Here is a 24,680-nt window from a genome sequence, read left to right on the forward strand (position 1 = left end):
TGCCAACTCTGGCTCCAGCGGGAGCAGCGCTCGAAGACCTTCGTAAAATCAGGCGAGTGTGGTGTTAATGTCACGGTGTTGAAGTGAGAAGGTGACGGGCTGGTGTGGAATATATTTCAGTTGGCCAGCCACGCTAACCTCATCGGGCGGAGGTGGAAGTCCAGGGCCCAACCATGGGTTCATGACACTCAGAGTGCAACCGCATTGGCAAGCCCAAGCGGCACACGTAGCTATCTTGATTGTCTGCGCCGTAGCATAGAAGAGACAACACATCTGCGCTTTCGCTCAATTGGAATTTGCTGCTACATGATCATGCCTTGCCGCTAAGGCAATACTTAACTTTCCGCCAGCCCCATGATTACGAAACTCTCTCCCAAGCGCCTTCAGAGCGACCTTTATCCTGTCGTCACGCATGAGTAGTACGAACTCCAAATAACACCGAATGGATACTAGAATGACCCACACCCAGTTCAGGGAAATCCAGGTCCATAAACCATACCTCAGAGGTCTTCGACTGGCGTGCGATCTTTCTTATTCATCGCTCAAGTCAATGATCTCGATGGGTCCGGAAATGCGTCGACGCTTTCGAAGTCGGACGCTGGTAATCTCGACATCGGAATCCTCGCTTCCCAAGTCAATGACATCGGCGTCACTCAGACGCTCTCCCCGGCCCGGCTCGTCTTTGACCTCTTGCTTGACCTCTCGCTTGAACCTCGGCGGCAGGCTCCGGCGTGCGCCCTGTTGGTCCTGATATCGTGAAATTAGCAGCCACAAGCAAACCAAAATCCCTGGGTGAGAGGCCTACCTTGAGGCGACGAACGAGCTCACGGGCCTCTTCAGCGGTTAAAGTCTCGATTGGGCGGTCCTCGAGCAGCTCAGGCGAGGCGGTCCTCGAGATGATGCACTCGGCCTTCAACGCATCCCTGGAGCGGTAACGGAAAATGAAGGTAGCGAAAGGCTCGGCATCGATTCTCTTACAGTGTTTCCGCTTGGTGAGGCTGTACGGTTGCGGTATCGCCTCCCCAAGCCTGAGAAAATTGGCGTTGGTCTAATAGTGTCATAATTTGGAGGGGGTGTGCACACTCACTTGACCTGATGGCTAATTGCTCGGCCCTTGAGCTTTTTTTCTGGAACGCTGTCGATGATGGTGAAGTTGTGGTTTGATATACTAGTTGAGCTACGTGGAGTTGTAGGTTGCAACTTGGCCCGTAGGACGGTAACTTTGATCTCTCCCAGAGACCGGATGGCCTCAATCTCGGCAGCCGGATGAGCAACCCGATCGTTCTCATCGACTTTTCAAGATAGAGTCATCATTAGCTTGAGGCTTTGGGAGGTGCGAGCACCCGAGCTTACAACAGGGACGAGGGCAGACGTACCGACGTTGACTTCTGAAAAGGCCATAGTCCGATGGACCCACTGCCCATTTTCGATAAGGCGAAATCCAGTGAAGTGGTAGTTTGTTCCATGCCGGCCTATCCATTTTGCCCTCTCGAGGGTGCACTTGCCGGCCTTGTGGCCGTCAACGAACAGCTCCATGTAGAGGTCCGAGGCCTTGTACGCCGGGTCAAGCGACTCGTCGCAGGTGATGGCGACGATGAAGTTAAGGCCTGAAATTGCCTCGACATATCGCGTAACGGTGTCTGAAGTGTCGGGTTCATTGTCGCTAGGAAACTCGTCGAGTGGCAGACCATGCACCATTACCTTGGCATTCAGGCCAGGAACATCAGAGATGATTGCCATGCCGAGGGGTTGGCGTCTTGTGACATGCGAGTGGCCAGTGGCACGGAAGTTCAAGGGCGATTGCCGGGGCCCGGAATGTGGGTGAGAGCGGCGCTGGGTGAAAAGCTTGTCGACGGAATGAAGGCGATTAGCGAGCGAGCTCAGCCTTACGCGGTGGCACGAAACGAGCCCAGTCGAAGAGGCTGCAAGGGCGTGTAGAGCGAGGGTTGGCTGTAAGCAGAGCTGCGCGGGCACGATCGGCAGCCGACGATGGGTAGCGTTGGAGCGTTGGAGCCGTTGGAGCCGAGTAGGCCGTGGTCAAGGTGGAGAGAGGAAGGAGCGCGTCGACGTGCCAGCAAATCAGGTGGGCCCGCCGTGTCATTGGTTACGCGTGGGCAGGCAGTCACGCCAGGCAGCACCGCCAGGCAGCACCGCAACTCGAAAAAAGCAAACAAGCAGGGTCGTATACATTTCAAGCGCTACTGCAATTCTGCTTCTCGTTATTGGTTCGCGTTGCGCCTTCACGTGACTACTCCTCAACAGCAAACACCCGCCTCTCGGCGTGCGGCGTGGGACTTGCAGTATCCGGGAGAAGAGGAAAGGTTAGCTTGTCCGGCCTTGTCTGGATCAGGCGCTCCGCCAGATCGACGCGGCTGCCGTTGTCATGGTTGCGTTTGGGCTTGCTGCTTCGACTCTCGCCGGCATCCGTCTCCCTGCTCGCTTGTTGCCTCATGCCGACCGGCGCTTTTATATGCAGCAGCACTTTGAGCCGCGATCCCCTTTGGCTAGTGGCATGGCAAGTCTGCACCCCGGTGCGCCCTTGTATTCTCTTGACCCTTGGTCCCTCATCAGTTCAGAAAGTCGAACGTCGTGGCCGGCGGGGGCGACTTTGGTGGAATTCCCTCCTCTTCCAGCGCCTCCCAGGACCGATATCTGAACGTGAATTCCGCCCACGGCTCGTCCGTCGGGTCGATCTGCTCCGTTAAGACCCTTCCGCATCTGCCAAACGTTCTCTTGACATTTCCCGTCCTGTTACACCGTCAGCAACCTTCCTCCTCACGTGCTCCTACCCCGACACCATTTTCTGCGTGCCCACTTACGTCGCTTGAAGATCAATCGCCTTTTCCTTCAACGCCCTTTCCGCCACCTTGTTAAACTTGACCAATCCCGTCGGGCTGGTCGGGCTGGGGCAGTCCCTGTGCGGAATCCTCCCCACCTCTTGCACGCGATAAAACCGTGCTTTGATCTCGCCCAAGCACTGCGCCCGCTCAAACTGCGTCTGGTACAAACTCTCCCGCGCATTCCTATCTGCATCGGCACCAAAAAGGAATCAGCTCCATCACGCTCCATCGTCACAGGAAAGAAAAAAAAAGAACGGGGACAGGAGAACACCGCGAGCAGAAAAGTAGAACCGCAAAAACAAAAAACAAAAAACACCAGTACTCACCGACCACCAGCCCCTCGAACCTCAAGCTCCTCTGCACCCACCTCCCGCCCTCCCACCCCATGGCCCCATCGCACACGTACCAGCACGCGCGCTGGCTGGCGTGGCTCTTGAGGTCGATGACGCTGCCCTGGACGCGCATGCCGTCGACGTAGATGCACAGCCCGAGGCTGTACCCTTCGAGCTCGGCGTTGCGCGCGGTGAACTTGATGACGATGGAGAAGTCGGCGTCGGGGATGGCCTCGATGTAGCGCGTGCTCGAGTTGGCGCGGTCCTTGTGCGCCGGCGACGGGTACTCGACCGCGTCCGGCGGCGGGCTGGGCGTCTTGGGCCGGTCCGACGCGATCGATGCGAGGCCGCCGCCGGGCGGCGTGCCCGCCGGGTCGTGGATCCGGACCGTGACTTCGATGCCTGGGCGGTCGGGGAGGATGGCCATGGTTCCTGTCGGGGTTGTTTGGTTGCGTGCCTTTTTTTTTCGTTTTTGGTTGTTGATGAAGGGCGTTCCTGTCGAAAAAAAGGACAAGAGACTGGCGAATGGGAACGAATGAAGAATGGAAGAGGGAACGGTGAGATGAAAGAACGGACGAACGAACGAACGAACGGAATGAAGAAAGAATGAATCAGAAAAGAACTGTGAGAATAGTGAGGAAAGGAAAGCGATAGAAATAAACTCTCCGTCAAGGCTTCTGTTGGCCAAGAAGGGGAAGAAGATCGTAGGCGAAAGGACGAATGACACGAAGATCACCTTTGCTCATGGAAAGCAACCAAACGCACAGTGCGAGGCACGAAGGAAAACGAACAAGGTAATGAACGACAGTGGAGCACAACGGCTAGCCAACGTTGACCAGCTCACGGAGAGCGGACGGAGAGAAATAAATAAAAAAGAAGGAACGCGCGGCAAAGGTAATGAGTGGACGGGGTTGCTGTAAGATACCCGAGAGGAGCACTGCAGTCGTTAGTACCGAGGAGATCTTTCCGGACGCCAGGTCATGACGTTTAGTCGTCTTCGTTCTTGTCCAGCAATATGGGCACGGAAAAGACTCGAAGTCGAGAAGGCACGAAGATCGGAGGCGTCGACAATATTTAGAGTCCTGGCCACGATAAAAGCCCGGCCTCTTCGCTTGCGGGTCAGGGGGCGCAACCGCCCACGCGAGGCGCTCGCGATCATTGACTTCTCACCTTAGTTAAATTATGTACCCCTAAACCCTATCTTGGAACGCCATCCCGCTCCGCACAGGTTGGAGTTGCTGCAACTTGCACCTCGATAGCCCCGGCACCGGCCGGACCCGGCACTTAGCCGTGGTCTTTTGAGGCCGAGACCCAAGGCCGCCCGTCATAGGCGCATCCGGCGATATCACAACGGCAGCTCTGCACTGGCTAAGTTGAGAGGAGAATTTTCATTACACGTCATTTGGATCCTACAGAGCACTCACTAATCTCCTGCGTCTTTTCGGCGCAGCCATGTATGCCATGCGCCCAAATGACCCAAAAAGCGAACAAAGAACCATCACGACTTTTAGTCGCTCCCGGAAGCCCTAACCCTTACTCCACCCTCCTAACGTTCCCGAAAAGGTGAGCTTTTTTTGCCGGCGTCAACAGAGGATATGACAGACTTAATACAGAAAAGATGAAAGAGGATATTCTACATGAGCGCAGCGTATAAGGCAAAACGCTTACTGAACCCGACCCGAGGTATGCAAGATCGCTTTTTCTACATGCAAACAGACAGCTGATGAAGGAGGACGAAGAAAGGTGTAAATCTCAGAAGAACATTTACTCCTTCTTCTCGCCCTCACCCTGCTGCTGCTGCTGCTGCTGCTCACCCTGCTGCTCAGAGCGGGCCTTGTGCATCTGGTCGAAGAGAGAGAGGGAGGCGGACTGGAGCTCGTCCGTCTTCTCCTTGAGATCCTGGGCGGTGGCGGTGCCCTCACCAGCCTGAGACTTGGTGACGAACTCACGGAGGGACTCGATCTTCTCGCGGATCTTGCCAGCCTCGGTCTTGTCAAGGCGGTCCTCGAACTCCTTCAGCGCCTTCTCCGTGTCGTTCAGGACAGAATCGGCGCGGTTGGCGGCCTCGATGGCAGCCTTGCGCTCCTTGTCCTGCTCCTGGTAACGCTCAGCATCCTGAACCATGTTCTCGATCTCGTTGTCCGAAAGACCAGAGCCAGAGGCGATGGTGATGGACTGGTCCTTGTTGGTGGACTTGTCCTTGGCGTGGACGTGGACGATGGAATCGGCGTCGATGTCGAACGTGACCTCGATCTGAGGAACACCACGGTGGGCGGGAGGAATGCCAACAAGCTGGAAGTTGCCCAGAAGCTTGTTGTCGCGGACGAGCTCACGCTCACCCTGGTAGACCTTGATCTCGACAGCGGACTGGAAGTCGGCAGCGGTGGAGAAGACCTGGGACTTCTTGGTGGGGATGGTGGTGTTGCGGTTGATCAGACGGGTGAAGACACCGCCAAGGGTCTCGATACCGAGGGAGAGAGGAGTGACATCGAGCAGGAGGACATCAGTGACCTCGCCAGACAGAACGGCACCCTGGATAGCAGCACCGATGGCGACAGCCTCATCGGGGTTGACAGACTTTGCGGGGTCACGGCCGAAGATGCTCTTGACAGACTCGGTAACCTTGGGCATACGGGTCATGCCACCAACAAGGATGACCTCCTGGATGTCCTTGGACTGGAGGTTGGCGTCCTTGAGGGCCTTGCGAACGGGCTCGACAGTGCGGCTGATCAGAGGGTCAACGAGACCCTCGAGCTGAGCACGAGTGAGCTTGGTGTTGATGTGCTTGGGGCCGGAAGCGTCGGCGGTGATGAAGGGAAGGTTGATGTCGGTGGAGAGAGAAGAAGACAGCTCGATCTTAGCCTTCTCAGCGGCCTCACGGATACGCTGGATGGCCATGCGGTCGCCGGAGAGATCAATGCCCTGCTCCTTCTTGAACTGCTGGACGAGGTGGCGGACGAGGGTGATATCGAAGTCCTCACCACCAAGGTGGGTGTCACCGTTGGTGGACTTGACCTCGAAAACGCCGTTCTGGATCTCGAGAACGGAGATATCGAAGGTACCACCACCAAGATCATAGACAGCAATGACGCGGTCAGACTCCTTCTCAAGACCGTAGGCGAGAGCGGCGGCAGTGGGCTCGTTGACGACACGGAGTACGTTCAGGCCAGAAATCTGACCGGCGTCCTTGGTAGCCTGACGCTGAGAGTCGTTGAAGTATGCGGGGACGGTGACAACGGCGTTCTTCACGTTCTTGCCAAGGTAAGCCTCGGCGGTCTCCTTCATCTTGCCGAGAACGAAACCACCGATCTGAGAGGGCGAGTACTTCTGGCCCTGGGCCTCGAGCCAGGCATCGCCGTTGGTGTGCTGAACGATCTTGTAGGGCACCTGGGAGATATCACGCTGGACCTCGGCGTCGGTGAACTTGCGGCCGATCAAACGCTTGGTGGCGAAGAGGGTGTTCTCGGGGTTGACGACAGCCTGGCGCTTGGCGGCGACACCAACCAGACGCTCGCCGTCCTTGCTGAAGGCAACGACGGAGGGAGTGGTACGGGTACCTGAGGCGCGATTGTGAGCAGGGTTGACGGGCAAAAGGCGCGTGAGGAAATTGATGACATACCCTCGGAGTTCTCAATGATGCGCGGCTGCTTGCCCTCCAACACAGCGACGGCCGAGTTGGTGGTACCAAGGTCAATACCGATGACCTGGCCCTTCACCTTCTCTTGAGCCTCGTCCGCATACCGTCTCACGAACGATGAGCCGAGAGGAGACCTGGAGATGGGAGAGGCGCGGGCGAAGGCAGTAGCCCGGGGCAGGAACTGGCGCAAAGGTTAACTTTTGGTCGCGCGCGTCATGAGCTGCGCGGGCTTACGGTTCTGGATAGTCTTGAGGACAGCATTGTGGACGGGAGCGCTCAGCGAAGAGGTCGTCGCAAGCAGCGGGCAGTGACGAAGGGAACACGGGGATGGAGGACGACGGGCAGGGTATAAATGGGATGGTGGTGATGGTGGAGGAAGGCGAGGTCGAGAGAAAAAGTTGAGCATTCGAAGCTCTTCTACGCCGCGCTAGTCAGTGCGCCAATCCTTGTGCACGCGCAGCTCCGGGATGCCGAGTGGCCAATTGCCGCGGAACGGAAAAGCGACCAATGGATGATGCAATGACGAGGACCGGCGCCGTACGGTACAGCGCAGCGCAACCCCGGCGCGTCCGAGAAATCTTCGTGCGCAACGAAGCGCGCACGCCTGCCGCGTCGCCGCTCGCGACTGCACACTGCGCAAAACATGCCACCGTCACGTGCGCGCACCGTGCAGCCGGTGCGAGTCGTGCGGCGGCGACAGAGCCCAGATGCGCTCGGCCCATTCACCACACCTCGCTCGCCCCGTCTGATCTAGAGCTCCCGTCCTGCGTGAACACTACATCATCGCTCTCCGCACTGCCTGAAACCCCGCTGCTCTCTACTCTGCTCGCGCCTGCCCGCGCCTGCCCCAGCCGCACCCCGCGCCACTCGTGACTCGTCTTGCACCTCTCCGTCCGGCTTCTGCTACTCGCTCACCGAGCCGGGTGACGTATGAGCGCTCGCCGGTTCATGCGTGCCTGATGCAAGTACTGAAGCCTCGCAGCTCTTCCACGACAATGTTGTACGCCTGCATCGATTAAACCACTAGCAGTTGATAATGGCTGTTGACGAGTACCTGTGAGTGGGCGTGCTGCTCCTGAGCGCTCAGCACCCGCGCTGATAGCTCCTTGCACAGCTTCCGCGAGACAGATTCCCTCGTCCTCCCGCTCAAAACCCTCTACCCTCTGACAATTCCCGTCGCCCACTACCAGCTCCGCCACTACATCAGCTGCGAAGGCCAAGACGTGCTCTACTACGCCAGCGGCGCCGACATATTCGCCCTCAACACCTCCACCCAGAAGCGCACCCACCTTGCAACTCTCCCGTTCGAGACGCGATGCACGGCATCCGGACATGGCTGGCTATGCTGCGGCGGCGAAGATGATGGCCACTTTGCTGCGATTAAGCTCAACGGCGGTTCTTCCCTGGCTGCAGACGTCGACGCTCTCCTGCCACTGGCTCTGGGCAATCGCCCCCTTGGGCGCCCGGCTGCTTCTACAACTCCAATCGTGAAACTGGAAAGGATCGGAGAGGAGATTGTCAACTCGATCTCAATCCACAAGCTGGCCAGCGCAGAGGAAGGGGGAGAAGATGAGGTAGTCGCAGTCCTCACGAACAACGACAAGACTGTCCGTGTATACTGTCTAACACATGGATTAGAGGAAGCTGTGCTGGATCTGCCCTTCCCCATGAACCATGCTACGATTTCGCCCGACGGAAACCTGATGGTTGCCGTCGGTGACTACCACCAAGCCTTCTTCTTCGAGCGCTCCGGGTCGAGGCAAAGGTCGCAATCCACCAAAGCGGACACGGCAGCGGGGGGAGGCCCTTCCGAGTGGACAAACATATGTGTTGCGCAGCTGCACGTTCCGGCGAACTCGGCGACAACAGGCTATTTCACAACTGCATGGTCTCCGTCGGGAAAGCTTTGTGCGGTTGGCTCGGAGTGTGGCTATATCACAGTATTCGACACGGATCTCCTGAGATCCAACGAATTTGGCGAAGATGCGATCGTCCAAGTCATTCGCTCAACCCGCCCCGACACCACGCACGGTCCAGGCGCAGTGCGCACCATGTGCTTCTCGCCCCAGCCGTGGGATCTCTTGATCTGGGCCGAAGACCAGGCGAGAGTTTGTGTTGCAGATCTCAGAGAGGGGCTTCTCGCGCGACAGGTCTTGTCGTTGGATCCGAAAGAAGACAGCGTCATCAGGATTGAGACTCTGTTGGTCGACGTGGAAGAACCTGCGTCGAGCAATGATCGAAATCGGGAATTTGCGCGGGTGGAGTCGGAGTTGAATCAGGAACAAGACCTTATCAACAGGCACAGACGAGCGTTGGCTTCGGCGGCGAACGATACTTCGGCAGCGCTTGAAGTTGTTGGTGAGTTCATGAGCGCGGTTCTCCAGCGTAGAAGACATGCTGGAGTCGTCGAGTCAGATAATGACCCGAACGGCCTGACAGCACAAGAGCGCTCCATCCTTGATGCGATACGAACCAGAGAGCACCGAGACATAGTGCAGCGCGAACGTGAGAGGATTGCCTCAATCCCTCGCAGCATCAACTATTCAAGTACATCTGGCGAGTCGCGGGAACGCAGGTCGGAGCTCGCGACGGATAACTTTCCGTCTCTGACTGGGAACCGAAGCAACGAAGGTAGAAACGTAGCTCTCCCATCTCTCGGCTCCCTCAGAGACTTCCTCCGCGACCGCAGCGAGCGTGAACGAGAGAGCGGCTCGTACGTCCCCCCACATCCGCCGCGTCGGCAAGCGTCGGTAATCCTCACTGTTGGCAGCAGCCCAAACAACAACATGGACCGGTTCCCACCCGACCCGTATCAAAGCTCAGGTGCGCGAAGTTTTAGCTCTTCTGAGGCGTGGCGCACAATTGAGCAGGCTTTAGCAACAGGCCCCGAGCCACCAGCAGCGGCTCGCCCGGGCAACGCCAACACCACATCGGCCCCGCGGTCAATGGAGCCTTCGGCCGAAATGAGTCGGTTGAGGCAGCTGGCTCGAGCACGCGAACGCGTTCGCAACATGCAGACTGCATCTCGTGGTTTCGATGATTACGGCGTGATCGGCCGGCGCGTCGGCATGTCTGGCCGCTGGAACCCAGCCTTTGGTGTGAGGACGGCAGGGTTGGCAATGAGCGAAGATGGGCGGAAGCTGTACGTCGGTACTGAGGAGGGCATCTTCGAATTCGAAATTGACGTCCGCGGCCGCAAGGGATGGGGCGCCGTGCAACCAAGATGATTTCACGTTGACGTTTCCGAGAGCGCCTTCCGGCGCTCTTCTTTCCATATGCTCCTGTCCACCGTACATGGGCATGACATATTTTTTTTCTTTGTCTACAGGCTTTTGATGGAGCGCTAGCAGGATCGGCGCATTTGGGTACATCGAACACACGGTGGATATGGAGTTTATAGGGATTATGTTGCAATAAACTATGACTCACGGTTTACTAAGCCACGCAGCCGTGATTGAAAGTGCCGGCATTTGTGCAATTTTAGCTATAGCGGTCGTGGGAACGAACTTCTCAGGCAAGGTGTAACACGAACGATAAAAAAAAATGGTTTAGACTAAGTCTACGGTGGTTCACGGAGTCTACTTATTGAGATCTAAGATTAATAGAGTTTGCCATGAAAGACAAGCTATGTCACGCCTTTACCCGGGGCACTACCTAATTTACTTGGATAAATTTCGTGTTTGCCATAGATCGGAGGGACTAAGAATTTCTGTTGAGACAAGTATTGATCTTACAAACACTGAACTCTGGATCCGGAACAAAGACTTAAAGCAAGCAACGTTAATGTAATGCTTTAATGCTCTTAATACTACTTAACAATATCTCGGCCAAAGTACTTCCCGCCATTCAATAATCTTTATTTCTCAGGCATGTCTGTCCGCTAGGTATTGCATGCAGCTCAAGTATTTCATTCCTCGATATTTGGTCAGATGAGGTGAATACTTTTTTTATGGGGGTGTGGGGGGTGCGGCCTGTGAAGCACGGCCTGCTATACTTTTCGGTAACGCCGGGCCAGCCATTAATTTTTACGCGCCAACTAGCAGCTTTTAAGAAGAATAAACGCTGTTAACTACTGTTTACAGTCGGCCGATATAAGCCAAAAAATCGCCCTACGAAGCTTGGAAAAATATCTAAAGCGAATGTAATGCCAGGATGACTGTTATGTTGGATTGGAACGTTACGGTACCCTTAGCCGAAATCTGGATGTCGCGCCCTACGCGTGACAAGACGACAGGTTCCACCGACTTATGTAGCCACATCCATCCGTCATCATTTGAAAGTCAAGCATCAAGCCGCTCATCTTCATCTCCCTCAATTGCCTAGAAATCATCAAAAATGACTGTCGCCGAGTCCAACGAACTGCCTACCGACCGGCGGCCATGGCGCACCACTCCGCTGGTCGAATCCGTCGCTCTCTCCAATGCGGCTGGATGGTATGTACATTCACTCTCTCTCCCAATCTCTCAACCCTCATCAGACCGTACTGACCCGCAACGAACAAGCCGAGTCTTCCTGAAACTCGAAAACCTCCAGCCCTCTGGCTCTTTCAAATCGAGGTGAGTGAGCAAAAGAGATGAAAGAAACAAGGAAGAAAAAAAAAAGAGCTTACACAGAACCTTGTCCCGTGCCATCCCATCATATGTCATCCCCATCCCACCACCAAGTTCCAAAGCCAAACACCCCGCACCATCCACCAATAAACCCCCCCCCCTCCATCTCTCTCCTTCTCTCCGCCCGCCAAAAAAAAATAGAAAAAAAAAGAAACAAAAAAGAAACAAACCCAAAACCCAAAACCCAACCCCAAACCCAACCCCAAACCCAAGACACACGAGCTAACCCAAACACACACACACAGAGGCATCGGCAACCTGATGACGCAAGCCCTCCTGCGCGCCGGCGCCGGCTCCGGCTCCGCCGCCAACGTGCACTTCTACTCCTCCTCCGGCGGCAACGCCGGGCTGGCAGCCGTCCACGCCTCGGCGGCGGGCGCGCTGGGCCGGCCCTGCACCGTCGTGGTGCCGGTGTCGACGCCGGCGCGCATGGTGGCCAAGCTGCGCGCGGCGGGGGCGCGCGACGTGGTGCGGGCGGGCGCGACGTGGGCGGAGGCGGACGCGCACTTGCGGGGGGTGGTGATGGTGGAGGGCGGTGCGGGCGGGGTGTACGTGCCGCCGTTTGACCATGTGGATGTTTGGGAGGGGAACAAGGGGGTTGTTGGGGAGGTGGTGGGGCAGTTGCGGGGGATGGGGATGGGGATGGGCGGGGTGGAGCAGGAGGAGGGAGGAGGAGGAGGAGGAGGGAGGCCGGCGGCGGTGGTGTGTAGTGTCGGTGGGGGTGGGCTGCTCAACGGGGTGTGTATGGGGGTGGAGGAGGCTGGGTGGGCGGAGCGGGGGACCAAGGTTGTTGCGGTGGAGACGGAGGGGGCGGCGAGCTTGAATGAGAGTGTGAGGGCCGGGCGGTTGGTGACGTTGCCGGGGATTACGAGTTTGGCGATGAGTTTGGGGGCGACGAGGGTGAGTGAGGTGGCGTTCGCGAACGGGCTGAAGGACTATGTCAAGAGCGTCGTGTACAGCGATGGCGAGGCGGCGATGGGGTGCTTGAAATTGGCGGATGAGGAGAGGTTGCTGGTGGAATTGGCGTGTGGTGTCTCTGCAGCTGTCTGTTTTGGTGGGCGGCTAGAAAAAGCAGTGGGAAGGAAGTTAAGGAAAGAGGAGGCGGTTGTGATTGTGGTTTGTGGAGGAAGTCATGTTACGGTGGAAATGCTGGCGGAGTGGCGGAAAAAGTTCGAAGACGTGGAGTAAGTAGAACAGTAATATTAGTGATACTACATATATGAAGGAGGCAGTATTGCAGGTAAAATGATATAGTTCAGGGACGGTCTGACAGTAGACTCCGTAGACATGAAGTTACCGTATTTGGCGAAAATGGGACAAGATTCTTAGACCAAGAAGCTCAGGAACCTAGCATGACGTTGTGCCATCCTAGGTCTCCTACAGCCCATAGACTTGCACCACCTGACTCTTACGAATCACCGCCTACGACAACTCGCAGAGCTGTGACTTTACCGGACGGTCGAGCGAAGCTCGCACAAACGCCCCTGGAGCGCACATCACTCTTTCCTTTTCCTATTGCTACGCAGTATCGTACACCGGCCAGAGTTAGGTCGGCATGTCCAGTTCTTCTGTCTACATGGCTTCAGCAACCATCAACACGAATCGAGGCTCTTGCCTCTGCTGTCACCAGCTGACACATCAACCATCCGGTCTATGTTGCGCAGCCTAAACATATCCAGCTCCAGCAAAGTCGAGCAGTGGAGAGGCGAGGGCGAGGGATATTGTGGTGGAGAAGGTTGTTGTTGTTGCTGGACGCTGTGCCGCGACCGATGATGGATGGCCGGAAGAGGATCGGAGGCGGTTTCGGGAGGGTTGTGAGACGAAGGGAGTGGTAGCAGAGTTTGTGGTCGAAGAGCAAGGGGTGTTTGTTGCAAACTGACGCGGGCTTGGTTGAAGAGTTGGTGATGCGGTTCAGAGCTGAGGGCCAACTGACGCCGTGATACTGTCTAGGAAAAGCAGGCGTGACAAGTAGCATTTTGAGTGATATTCTTTCATGCTTCAGATAGTCCGACGTCGACTTGCGTCAGCACAGGAGGACCTAGCATGGGTGAAGCCTCGATTTGACGCCGAGATGTTTCTGATTACATGGCTTAGCAGTCTCAGTACACGGCTTCTTCCTCCTTATCCTGGAAGGGTCTGAAGACTAGTAACGAGAAGGTCTCTTGGAGTTTTCTCGCCTTCTAGTGCGGATTATGTTTCCGATCTCTTTACTGGTCGGCCGTCTTCAAAATCTCACAGTACATCTTTTCGTGCTTCGCCCACGAGTATTGGTGTACAGCTGGGTCGTATAATCCGAGATTGCCTCTGGTCTTTCGCCCTGTCACCATATAAGTCGTCCATCCAAGCTCTCCATTGTCACCGCTAGCTCAATTGGTAGAGCGGCGTCCGGCTGTGGTCGAAAAGATTCACGATAGTCTCATGGCAAGCAAACCCCACCTCAATAACGCCAGCCAAGATCGGCTTGAGGACTTGACGCTGCACGGTATCCCCCAGCACCGCTGCGAAGTATCATGAAAGTCATTAACCGACGTTGTATTTCTTCCGTGATCCCCGAACCCGATTTCATCGCCTTGTCTTCCTTCTACAATGATATTTCCTGCTCATTGAGCTTCCAACACCCGTCACTCTTCCCCGTGAACAACATCTTAGGCCGAGCCAACAACCTCGCCGATGAGGAACACGGGCGTCTGGTTCGAGAAGTTGGTGATGTCGGCCATGACGGGGCCGGTGGCGTTTTTGAGCGCGTCGTCGACCTGGTCCTTGGAGCCGAACTCGAGGACGCACTGGACGCTGTAGGGGGGTTTGTCGCTCCCTGGGGTGCCGAGGATGCTACATTGTGCAATCATGCGATGGTCAGCGAGGGTAAGTCGGGGTAGTGCCCAACGGCGATCGATGCTGTGTGTAACTGGGGACGGCGGCGGTGGAGGGGTTCGGAATCGGGTTCGTGCGGGCCGCGCGCGGATGCCAACGGATGGGCGATTACGACGGAGAGGCAACAGGGGGGTGAGGTGGGAGGGGCAGCTATAGCTGGGGTCGACTGACTCACCGGGAGACTTTGTAGCCCTTCAGGCCGTGGGGACCGAAGTTCTTCTGGGCCAGCGGCATGTGGGTCTTGAGGTAATACTCGAGGTCGAACGTGGCATCGGAGACATTGGGGTAGAGAACGGTGACGGTGGCCATGATGGCGGCTTGGGGGTGGGTTGGATCGGTGATGAAGGCGGTGGTGTTGGTGGAAGATGGGCGTGGTGAGGCGGGGCAGCAGCGGGGTTTTGAGGTGGCAGGCAGTGGCAGGCAGTGGCGCGAGGGCTCGGGCGACAATCAGAAGAGATGAAGTCAGTCAGGGTTGTGAAGCTGTGGGTGGATACGCCGCAGAATGACCGCGGGCACCTCAGGCGAAGCGGGGCTGGCTCAGTGAGTCAGGGTCCCTGCGGGGTAGAGGCGCCATTCTAGACGCAACAGCTCAGTTCTTCGGCGGAGCAACGGAAGTGCCTGGAGACACGTTAGACCCGTCATCCACCAGCTTGATGGAATGCGAAGCGGAAGTTCAGCGGGGATGCGCCGCTGCGGCCACCGTAGCGGGGGTTGCCAGCCCGCTGGGTATTTTTGGGGTGGGCCTGGTCGTAGGGCTCGCGTGTGAAGGATTGGGATCAAGGCACAACACTTCAACTACTCCCGCCATGTTGCTCAGCCCTTGACCGCTTGCTATTTCCACGTGCGGCTTACTGGCCGTTTTCTCCTCTCTTCGACTTCTGGTCTCATTACGGCCGAAGCGAGAGCAGACGGGCAGACGGGCAGACGGGCAGACCTTGGAGCCGTCGCCAAGATCCCTGCTGACACATCAACTCAACCTCAACCTCAACAGAAGCTACACCGTGCTCTTTCGATGTCCGAGTGCGCTGACAGGCATTTCCAACTTCCCCTTCGCCATGGCTCTTGGGAACGAACTGATCATGCCATAAGAGCCGAAGTCGTTGGTGAAGATGCTCAATTGTCGGTTCGATGATTAAGCAATTGCCTCTCGTCTTCCCTGTCTCTTCGACAACACAGCCGAGGAGAGCTGTTTGGCATACCGCTCGATCTTGCACATGGACAAAGAGCGTATTTCATTCGTGCGGTCCCAATCATACGCTCAAACGGCAAGCTTCTCGACCTTCCAGGCGTACACTTCGACACGACATCGATGAGAGGCGTCGACTACATAAGCCTTTTTGTTGCTTCAAGACCATACTAAACGGCGCAAGCGCGGGCTTCTTCGGGCGAACGGCGTCGGGCCCGACAAGAAACGGTGGAAGTGTTGCCGAAATGGATTTCGTACCCAAGGAAACGTGTGGAGCCCAGAACGCGTGCCGAAGGATCATTCAAGGTGTGGCGTAAGTCGGCAATGGAGCAGGTCGTCCACGAGGACAAGAGTCGTAACCAAAAGAAGTGTGATGGTGAAACGGAGCGAGGCGGACGCTGACAAGGCAATAGCGGTCGCACTAGTGTTGAAATTGAGGTTGGCGGGGCCACCGGGCAGGATTCGCTGCAGCTCCCCACTTGTGTCTATGACGCATCCGTTTATGCCTGTACCACCACAAGATCATGTCTTCCATGTCTGTGTGAGAGGCAGGTGGGACGTTTGCATGGATCCCGAACAAATACCTATGTCAAATCAAGGAACCACGCATTATTGTTCTTAGCGCGGGTGCTAGCCTTGCGCCAATCGCCATGCTGTTGTTCTAGCCTTCTGCCTCGCCTACAGCCCTCGACCGCCACTAGCACGCCCGACGCCTGGCAAGCGCCTTCTCCATTTCCACCACCACCAAAGTGCCACAACGTCCAAGGCCCGCAGCCGTCCGGACGGGCCCGCCAAGCCACCTACGCGCCCACCGCCCCCAAACAAAATCCGTCGGGAATAAACAGTCGGTCATACGCTACGCCAAGCTGTGTGCCATCTGATTACAGCTGCACTGCACATGCACGTTGCCCGGGACGACGCCTGAAACCAATCCCAGAGTCCAGCTGCACTCGACAAATCATCAGCACCATCATCTGCGCCCCCAAACCCGGGCGCAGCGGCAACGTCATGGTGCCGTCCGTTCCGTTCGAAGCCGTTTTATCCGTTCCCGGAAGCACGCAGCCTGAAAGAGAATGCCTTCTATTCGCCTCCCCTCCCTTCGCCGTGCCACTGTGGCTGCAGTCAATCGCGTTTTGCATAGCCGCTGTCGTGCACTCCCTTCCCCGCTATATTCGCAGAAACGAGAACGGAACTGCGCCTCGGAGTCCGGGCAACCTCACGCGTCGCCAATGCTTGGACGAAAATGAAACCACAAAGACAAAATAAAAATAGAGGCTGAGAGCATGACGACCACCCAGCCAGCCAGCCAGCCATCCAGCCATCCAGCCGTTCCAGCCGTTCCAGCCGTCCAGCCGTCCCGTCCCCTCTCGCCCCCCTTCGCTCGCCCAATAAACTCACCGACTGATGATGACCCCAAACGGAAAGAGCAGAAGCGAAACGTAGACGGGCATTCCTCGCTAGCTCCGCAAAGTCGACTCACCCGCTCCCTTAGCCCCGCCCTCTCTCACCCTTTACCACGGGTTGGAGCCAGAAGTCCTACATACTTCTCCACACAGTAGCAGCTATCCCTCCCTCTCCCCAACCCGCTTGCAACGACCCTGCCCGTACCCACCCTCCCCCCCTCGTATCCTCTTACCAGCTTCAGCTCGTACTCCCTCCCCCTTTCTTTTCTCGCGGATCCTTTTTCACGCCTGCATCACAGCCACCCGACGGCTGCGGGAGGCGGAGGGGCGGAGGGAGATGACGGGAAGACAGACGGGGGCTGTAGGGGTTTTTTTTTTTTTTTACCTCCATCCGTCGGGAAAACATGTGTGCAGCCACCATCTCGACGGTCTCAGCCCTTCGTGCTGACTGCCGCGTGCAGATCTCCCTCTCCCCCGTCGTCGCGTCGAGACTCACGTCCCGTTCGGGGGCGCGCGCGGCGGCAAGAGCGTTGGCGGACTCGTGCACATGTACGAATTACGTGAGGGAATGTAAAAATAAAAAGGTTGAGTAATGTGAGATTATGACAGTCGATCAAGGGCGTAAAGAAAGCAGCGAGGAGAAAGGAAAGAAAAACAAAAAAGGAATGGGAAAGTGAAATTCATGAACGGTCGAAAAGAATGGGTAGGTGGTGTTTGATGTGCAGGCTGGCTGGCTGGCTGGCGCCGGCGGGGGCGTGTGGAATTATTATTATATCGATCGCGCATTCCACACAAAGGTTTCCGCGCTAGCCAGCCATACCGTCTCGGTGAAGCATTATTCTGTCAGAGGAACGGACCCAGGCGGGGTCGGAAAATGTGGATACTTGCCTTCTGCTTTTGCTCTTTTGCCTCGTGACCCGCTAATGGCTGTTGATCAGTGGTGGGGAAGGGGCCGCACGCGCGCGCGCGCACAGCGCGGATGCGGGGCGGCGGGCTGGGGGAGACGAGGTGCGTCTCAGGAATGTCCCAAGGCCGAAAGTAGAGCGAGAACGGATCACCATCACCAACCAACACCATGCCGAAGCTGCTTTGGCGACAATGCAGACGCGCGAGCTCCGTATCCAGACATTAGCACTGTCCACATGCGTGTTCTTGATTCCACAGCGGGACTGTTCTTGCCACTTTTATTCAAGCAAAGTGAGATGTACATGGTGTGATTGTTTGGTGTATGATTAGAAATTACAAGGCAAGAGCCTACTGACACTATTGATCGTGCCCCATTTCTACATCGAGTACATCTCTTCCACTACACAGTTGTGACATGGAGAAAGAAGAGTCGCATGAAATGATTTACTTTGGGTATCCGTAATAACAGTTGAGAGAGGAAACGTGTGTTCCTCTCTCTAAAAGAGATCTTTCTCTTTACTTTCCTTTTGATGCTGGAGATGAATGATGATACCCAGGACTTGATCTCCTCCTTCGTCCTGGCTGATACTATGTCGTTGATGGTGGTAGCCCTCCCTTGCGTAGGAATACGCGGTTGGTCTTTTCGCTGTGCTTGTTCGCATGAAAATGGATTTCCCCCCCAGAACTCCCCGGGATGCATTCCGAAGAAAAGAAAAGAAACAAATGAAATCCCTGATAGGTTCCAAGTGAACCGTTGAGCTCATAAACGCCTTGGCACCGTATGCGCTGTGCAGAGTTCAAAGACTGGAACAGCCGTAACCCATGTTCTTATCCATTACCCGTCTTCGCTCCTAAACAAGGGGAATGGACTTCTCTTCATCCTCGAACACCCACTTCTCCAGGCGTTGTGTCAGTTGGGCGCAGTAGTTGTCCACGTACGAGGTCCAGAAGTGCGCGCAAGTGTACACAATGACGAGCCAGATGGGAATGGCGATGGCGAATCCAAGCGGGCCGGGGCGCTCTATCCAGTTGCCGATGACAACGCCCTCCTCGTCACGCACCTCTTCGAACGGCTCGCCGGTGATGCCGTACAGCATCCAAATCAGCACGGTGCGCAGGAGCGTGCCGTGAATCAGGTAGACGGCGAAGCTGTTGCGGCCGAGCCACATGAAGTACCTGTTGGACAGAATCTCCTTGGCGCCCGACGAGAAGAACAGGCCGATGATGACGATGTCCAAGCCGAGCGCAGAGAAGCGGCGCGCGATGTCGGCTCCTTCAGGGAAGAGCCACTGACCCATCTCCATCAGCTGGCGGGACCAGGTCAACCACTCCGGGCCGTCGGCGGGGTAGGAGCCGAGGTAGAGGCCGAAGATGACGAGGAAGGGCGAGATCATGTTGAGAGCGAAGCGGTTGTTGGCCATGAAAGCTTGGCCGGTGGGGTGCAGCGAAAGGTCGCAGAGGAGCATGGCGAAGTAGAGCTGCTGCGCGAAGGTCTCTGCTCTGGGTTAACATCGTGGGGACATCCAAATCAAGGGAGTGGCTGATTCCTTACCAACAAGCGGGTGGCTATCCTGGAAGAAGTAGCAGAACATGACGAAGTACGTGATGGTGCGGTACTTGTACTTCATGAAGATGGTGGCCGCCAGACCAACGTAAGCCAGCATGGATTCCTTCAGAAGCGGCAGCATAGCCCATTGGTGATCGTCGTACGGCATGTAGCCGCTAGTCCAGACGGAACGGAAGGCATTCCAGAGGTCCGCGAAAGCTTCGTAGAGCGAGTCGGCGGCCTGGGGGCTGGCCTCGCGGAGCCAGACCTCGTCAGCGCGGTGGGCGACGTGGAAGGCACCCATCTGAGCGAGCAGCCAGGCGATGATCATAGCAATGGTGGAGGGCAGGATGAGCCTAGGAATGCGGCGGAAAGCACTCTTGGCGATTGAGGTGAGGGCATCGCTGTGCTGGCCAGCACGGGCTTGGCGGAGCGGCTTCAGAGCGCAGACGAATCCGGTGAGGAAGCCGAAAATGGTGACTCCAATGCGGCCCTGAGGGATAACGCGGAAGATGGGCATCTGCCAGAGGATGGGGGCGACGCCCTCGCCATCGGAGGCCAGGAAGGCTCTGAAGTAGAAGGCGCGGGTAAGATGGGTCACGATGACACTGACCGAGGCAATGCCTCGCAGGCCCTGGGGAAGCGTCAGCTCGATGGCACGCGGCCAAGAGGCTTCGTGGCCAAACTCACCTCGACCCACTTCACGTTCTTCTCGTTGCCCATGATTAGAATCTACAGCTCATCCAGTGAGGCAGGGTGGCAATATCGAGAAGATGCAGAGACCGGAACTGCACGGGTCGAGCTCGGGCGGCGTCCGGGAACGGGCAGTGGAGATGGCACAAAGAGCGAGGGACGGACGTCGAGGACGGAGGGGAGAGGTGTTTGCGAGCGAGGGCGCGGCGCAAACAAAAGACGGCGGCTGGAAGAATGCAGGACCGCTAGCGATGGGGCAAACGAGACCAGCTTGAGTTATGTAGGGCCGCAGGAACAGGCTGGCGGTGGATGGACGAGGGATCAGCAGCTCGTGTCAGGAAGGGTCGGCACAGAGCTGCCGCAGAGGCTGCTCCTGATTCTCTTGGCGCGTCTTGGCTGGGGGTCGGAGGGGAGCCCTTACTGAGGCGCGTGTGTCGCACTGACGGCGGGATGATGTGCTTGGATATCGTTGGCGGAGCGCAGCACCCGGCGATCGGATGTGGCGCTCACCGGCACCGTGGCTCCGCGCGCAGCGGGTGCTGACGCCCAAATGCACGGCGTTTCACGTACAGAGCCGCCGCCCAGGGCCGGTCTCCTGTCAGCCTGCGCGCCTGAGCCGCTGTTACAGCCCGCGCTGCCCAGCACAGCAGTTCGTCGCGGAATACGCAGGGCAGCGGACAGCGGGCAGCGGGCAGCGGGCAGCACGCAAAGCTGGGGGGGCCTACACGCCATAGCCGCTAGCCCCGATCGGGCGCGGCCAACCGTGGCTTGTCCACCTCCCCCAAGGAGCGCAAGCAGGGAACTTGGGAAACGCCCGGCGGCGCCGACGGCCGGGGCCAAGGCCGCAAGCATGACCACCAGCATGACCACCAGCATGGCCGGCAGCGACGGCGGCGACGAGAGGCTCACCGGCTGGGCGGGTGGCGGCTTGGCTGTGCAGAGCCGTTTTGCCCTGGCACGCAGTCCGCCGCACGACGAGGCCAGCTCAGGGGACCAATGTCGGTGCCAAATGCGCAGATCGGCAGTGTGGCTCCGCCGCGCAGAGGGGGAGGGGGGGCCGTCAGCCTGGCACCGCGGTCCGCGGCACCTGGCAGGTTCAGCGCACGCGGCGCCGACGCGGTGCACAGCTGTGGCGCGACGGCCGGTGACGACATTGGCGGGTACGCAGGCGGTCCAGCAGGTCGTGTGATGGCGACCATTGTGGGGGGCAACATTGATTCCAGAGCGCTGCCAGAGCGGTCGGGCCGTTTGCGAATATGGGGCTAGGGTGGCCAGCCTTGGGATGCGGCTCTCGGACAAGCCCCCCTTGGGGAGGCTGCAGTCCGCTCCGCCGCCTGTGGCCGGCTGGCCGCCTCTCGCAGCCTGTCCTGTGCCTGCGTGCCTGCGCGCCTCTGCCGCCCTGGGCCGCGGCTGGGGCAGCGTGCTTCCCGCACCGCCGCGTCGACGTGATCGCCGGCGACAAGTAATCCGTAGTGCGCTGCCAGCTGTAACAGCACGCTTTGAGCGACCGTGGCCGGCCGCCAAGGCGCGCACGGAGAAGCTTAACTGCCGGATTTCCGAGAGACGGCCAAGCCGCTCCCCCGTTGCTGTGTACCTGCCCATTATTGTTGCTAGTAGCATCGGCGTTGCGGCTGTCCCGTACTCCCGTTCGATCAACGGCCATCACGCCTCAACGCCCGGGTTGAGTTGCCCGTGGAGCTGGAGCGTCATGCTGGAACGCCATGCTGCGGCGCCTCACCGTCCGGGCAGGCGCTTCCTTCAATCGCGCCTCCCTATCTGTCCCGCTTAGCGAGCTGCTTCGTCCAGCCTAGCGAGCAAGCCATACGCCACCGACGCATCCGCCCGACGGTCGCGCGTGGGCGTGACCCCGACAATGCTGGGGAAGTCGCAGGCTGACGCGGCCAGGGCGCGACAAACACAACAGGGCGATCTCCTAGCTACTGCCTCGAATTGCGCCTGATCCAGCGCGCCGGCGAGCGCACAACCTGATAGGCGGCCCGCATCCCAGCGGCCTTCCCGTTTCTTGTCTCGAGGCAATTGCGACATCACCACACGCCGGCCGCCGCGGTCGCTGGCCTCGGTCGCTGGCCTCGGTCGTCGATGGTGGGCAGCGTGCGCGCTCGTATCCAGCCATCCACCGTCTTCCCACACGCAGTAATAATGGCGGCTGCGGATCTTAATCGGCAGGTTCCTGCAAGCGAGCGCCACTACGAGCTCACTGGCCGCGGTGGAAATTCCACCGCTTGGCGGCCTTATTGCAGAGCTTGGCGTGCTGGCCCGTGGTCACCATCTCCCCAGAAGGGCATGTCAGCCCTGCGGCCAATTTGCCAGGCACCCGGTTCGTCTCCTCGCATGCTTCTATCTTTATTTCTCCGACACTTAGGCATTCCATTTCTGCATCCCTTAAGGGCGGCACGGCTCCAGCGGGGCGAGGGGCGTCTGTCATTTGGCTCGCCGGCTGGGATGTCTGCTCCTTTTTCATCTTCGGAGATGACTTCGCTGTCAGCGCGGCCAACCCGGACTTAACACCCGTGGCGCAGAACTTCCGTATCTAAACTTTTGCTATCTGGACGACGAGATACGAGCACGGCGCCTGCCGAGGCACGTTGGGAGCAATACGAAGCGACGCCGCCTGAGCAAGGCAGGTTACCCGTCAGGTCACTCGTCAGGTAATCCGTCATGACCTTGGATAGACTTTTCCTGGCCGCCGCTGCTGGAACCGTCCGCTTGCAGAGAGAGGCTCTGCTCGAGTGCGGCAGTTGGGTTATCAGTACCGCGACTCGCACTCGTATTCTCTACTCTTACAGTTCGGATAGCGCGAGCTGCATGGCTGGGCCTGCTGCCGCCATGCTGCCGCCCTGCTGCCCCGCACTCTGGAAGTGACGTCGGGTCGTCCCGCAGCAACTACCGCACGTTTGCGACCCGCTGAAACGAGCACGACAACGCCGCTGGACATGACGGAATCGCCGTCGACTCTTTTTGAAACAGTGTTATACAGCTTGAAACCCATTGTCGCCCGCGGACGCGCCCTGCAACTCCGGCTGCGCCAGGACTGGCAGTAGCCCGTGTTTCGAAACGGCCATATGCCCAACCGCCTCGCTGGCAAGACGGCCATCATCACCGGCGCTTCGTCGGGCTTGGGTCGTGCCATCGCTCTTGCATATGCTCAAGAGGGAGCACGCGTGGCCTGTGTCGATTTGTTTCCTACTTTGCGCGACGAGAGAGACCCCGTTACCGGAAAGGCAAGGCTGCTGACCGAGCGGCTGACAGCCTCATCCGCGGCCGTGCCCACCCACGAGCTGCTGCGCCAGAAACATCCCGCCAGCGATGCCATCTTCGTGCAGGCCGATCTCACCGTCGCCGCGGACGTGGAACGCGCCGTCGCCCGCGTTGTCGAGGCGTTCGGTCGCTTAGACATCATGGTCAACAACGCTGGAATCAGCGTCGAAAGCAGCCACCCCCGCGTGCTGCGCTGCCACGAAACCCCCGAGGCCGACTACGACAAGACCATGGCCATCAACACCAAGGGCGTGTTCCTGGGTTGCAAGTACGCGCTCGCCCAGATGTTGAGCCAGGAGCCGCTCGAGGGGCAGAATGATGACAAAGGCTGGGTCATCAACACTGCGAGCATCCAGGGGCTGCTTGCATATCACGGCACGCGTGGGTCCTCTTTTCCTGCAGCGTTCCTCCTCGTGCGTGGTCCAAGAACGGAATGCGCTGATGGTGCCGACAGCCGCTTACTGCGCCTCCAAGGGCGCCGTCGTGCAACTGACCAAGCAGATCGCGCTGGACTACGCGAAAGATAGGGTCCACTGCAACTGCATCTGCCCTGGCTGTAAGTGCTCATGCGATATCACATTTGTGGCTTTGTGATCCCTAGCGAATCGCTCCTTGCTCATCTACGCCGACGCCACATTGCTCCGACCTTCCTCCCTAGCTGCCGTGCATCCGTGCGCTTTTCCTTCTTCGTCCGCCATCGCCATCTCTCCCTTCTTCGCCACATCCTTCCATGGACAGCTGCTCTGACAAAGCCGACGTGCAGTCCTCCGCACGGCCATGACGGCGAACCACCAGAGTAGCCCGGCTGCGCAGGCCAAAGTCGATGCGGCGCATCCGTTTGGCGGCATGGGCGAGCCCGAAGATGCCGCCAGAGCGGCTGTTTTCCTGGCGAGCGATGATGTCCGATGGATCACCGGTCAGCCGATCGTTGTTGACGGCGGGTACAGCATTCAGTAGGCAGGTAAGACTGAGATCGGTCGCGAGTCCATTTTCGGGTTTTTGTTCAACCGGCGGGTCCCATTGGCTTGAATGGGTAGTGGCAAGAGGGGGCTCGCTCCACCCCTGAGAGACGGGGCGGCTCTCTTTGCTACCTACTTTGGACTTCAATCGTAGTCTGCAATTCGATGATTTTCGTGGTTTCACTCCCCCACTCTCATTTTCTGGCTGCCTTGGTCCACTAGTCTGTTGTAACGTATTAGTTTACCCTAACGGTCTCACGTGGACATGCTGATGTACCACGGCCCGTTTGTATACAAATGCTGTCTTTTAAAGATATTACTTTCGCAATTTTTTTTATTTCGATTCCCACGGTACTTAACGATAGGTGAAGCAGATATCCGGACGTAGATATAAGTATCAACATCTAGATGTGAGATA

The 24,680-nt window shown here is 57.8% G+C and overlaps 8 protein-coding genes across 8 annotated transcripts; 3 read left to right on the top strand and 5 right to left on the bottom strand.

Annotated features, from left to right (window-relative positions):
- Nucleotides 1-531: 531 nt before the first annotated feature.
- BKCO1_4500018 (uncharacterized protein) lies at nucleotides 532-1,740 on the bottom strand (the record flags this gene model as incomplete). Its single annotated transcript, XM_020276175.1, has 4 exons — nucleotides 532-747; nucleotides 806-1,028; nucleotides 1,088-1,292; nucleotides 1,377-1,740. The coding sequence occupies 4 exons, from the start codon at nucleotides 1,738-1,740 to the stop codon at nucleotides 532-534; spliced, it is 1,008 nt and encodes a 335-aa protein (XP_020127981.1).
- Nucleotides 1,741-2,567: 827 nt separating this feature from the next.
- On the bottom strand, nucleotides 2,568-3,599 carry BKCO1_4500019 (mitogen-activated protein kinase-binding protein 1 q6ns57; the record flags this gene model as incomplete). The annotated part of the gene is made up of 3 exons (XM_020276176.1): nucleotides 2,568-2,748; nucleotides 2,820-3,027; nucleotides 3,167-3,599. The coding sequence occupies 3 exons, from the start codon at nucleotides 3,597-3,599 to the stop codon at nucleotides 2,568-2,570; spliced, it is 822 nt and encodes a 273-aa protein (XP_020127980.1).
- Nucleotides 3,600-4,936: 1,337 nt separating this feature from the next.
- On the bottom strand, nucleotides 4,937-7,070 carry BKCO1_4500020 (hsp70-like protein; the record flags this gene model as incomplete). Its single annotated transcript, XM_020276178.1, has 3 exons — nucleotides 4,937-6,729; nucleotides 6,792-6,990; nucleotides 7,044-7,070. The coding sequence occupies 3 exons, from the start codon at nucleotides 7,068-7,070 to the stop codon at nucleotides 4,937-4,939; spliced, it is 2,019 nt and encodes a 672-aa protein (XP_020127936.1).
- A 775-nt stretch (nucleotides 7,071-7,845) lies between these two features.
- Nucleotides 7,846-10,036, top strand: BKCO1_4500021 (wd domain containing protein; the record flags this gene model as incomplete). The annotated part of the gene is made up of 2 exons (XM_020276179.1): nucleotides 7,846-7,865; nucleotides 7,924-10,036. The coding sequence occupies 2 exons, from the start codon at nucleotides 7,846-7,848 to the stop codon at nucleotides 10,034-10,036; spliced, it is 2,133 nt and encodes a 710-aa protein (XP_020127937.1).
- A 1,108-nt stretch (nucleotides 10,037-11,144) lies between these two features.
- Nucleotides 11,145-12,607, top strand: BKCO1_4500022 (serine family amino acid catabolism-related protein; the record flags this gene model as incomplete). The annotated part of the gene is made up of 3 exons (XM_020276180.1): nucleotides 11,145-11,242; nucleotides 11,312-11,365; nucleotides 11,665-12,607. The coding sequence occupies 3 exons, from the start codon at nucleotides 11,145-11,147 to the stop codon at nucleotides 12,605-12,607; spliced, it is 1,095 nt and encodes a 364-aa protein (XP_020127934.1).
- A 1,457-nt stretch (nucleotides 12,608-14,064) lies between these two features.
- On the bottom strand, nucleotides 14,065-14,599 carry BKCO1_4500023 (ethyl tert-butyl ether degradation; the record flags this gene model as incomplete). Its single annotated transcript, XM_020276181.1, has 2 exons — nucleotides 14,065-14,248; nucleotides 14,466-14,599. 2 exons carry the CDS (start codon nucleotides 14,597-14,599, stop codon nucleotides 14,065-14,067), a joined length of 318 nt encoding a protein of 105 aa, XP_020127935.1.
- Nucleotides 14,600-18,636: 4,037 nt separating this feature from the next.
- On the bottom strand, nucleotides 18,637-20,054 carry BKCO1_4500024 (acyltransferase family protein; the record flags this gene model as incomplete). The annotated part of the gene is made up of 3 exons (XM_020276182.1): nucleotides 18,637-19,280; nucleotides 19,338-19,965; nucleotides 20,022-20,054. The coding sequence occupies 3 exons, from the start codon at nucleotides 20,052-20,054 to the stop codon at nucleotides 18,637-18,639; spliced, it is 1,305 nt and encodes a 434-aa protein (XP_020127940.1).
- Nucleotides 20,055-23,107: 3,053 nt separating this feature from the next.
- BKCO1_4500025 (short-chain dehydrogenase) lies at nucleotides 23,108-24,260 on the top strand (the record flags this gene model as incomplete). The annotated part of the gene is made up of 3 exons (XM_020276183.1): nucleotides 23,108-23,684; nucleotides 23,758-23,859; nucleotides 24,067-24,260. The coding sequence occupies 3 exons, from the start codon at nucleotides 23,108-23,110 to the stop codon at nucleotides 24,258-24,260; spliced, it is 873 nt and encodes a 290-aa protein (XP_020127941.1).
- Nucleotides 24,261-24,680: the final 420 nt, after the last annotated feature.

This window comes from Diplodia corticola, assembly GCF_001883845.1.
Source record: "Diplodia corticola strain CBS 112549 chromosome Unknown scaffold45, whole genome shotgun sequence".
NCBI lineage: Eukaryota > Fungi > Ascomycota > Dothideomycetes > Botryosphaeriales > Botryosphaeriaceae > Diplodia > Diplodia corticola.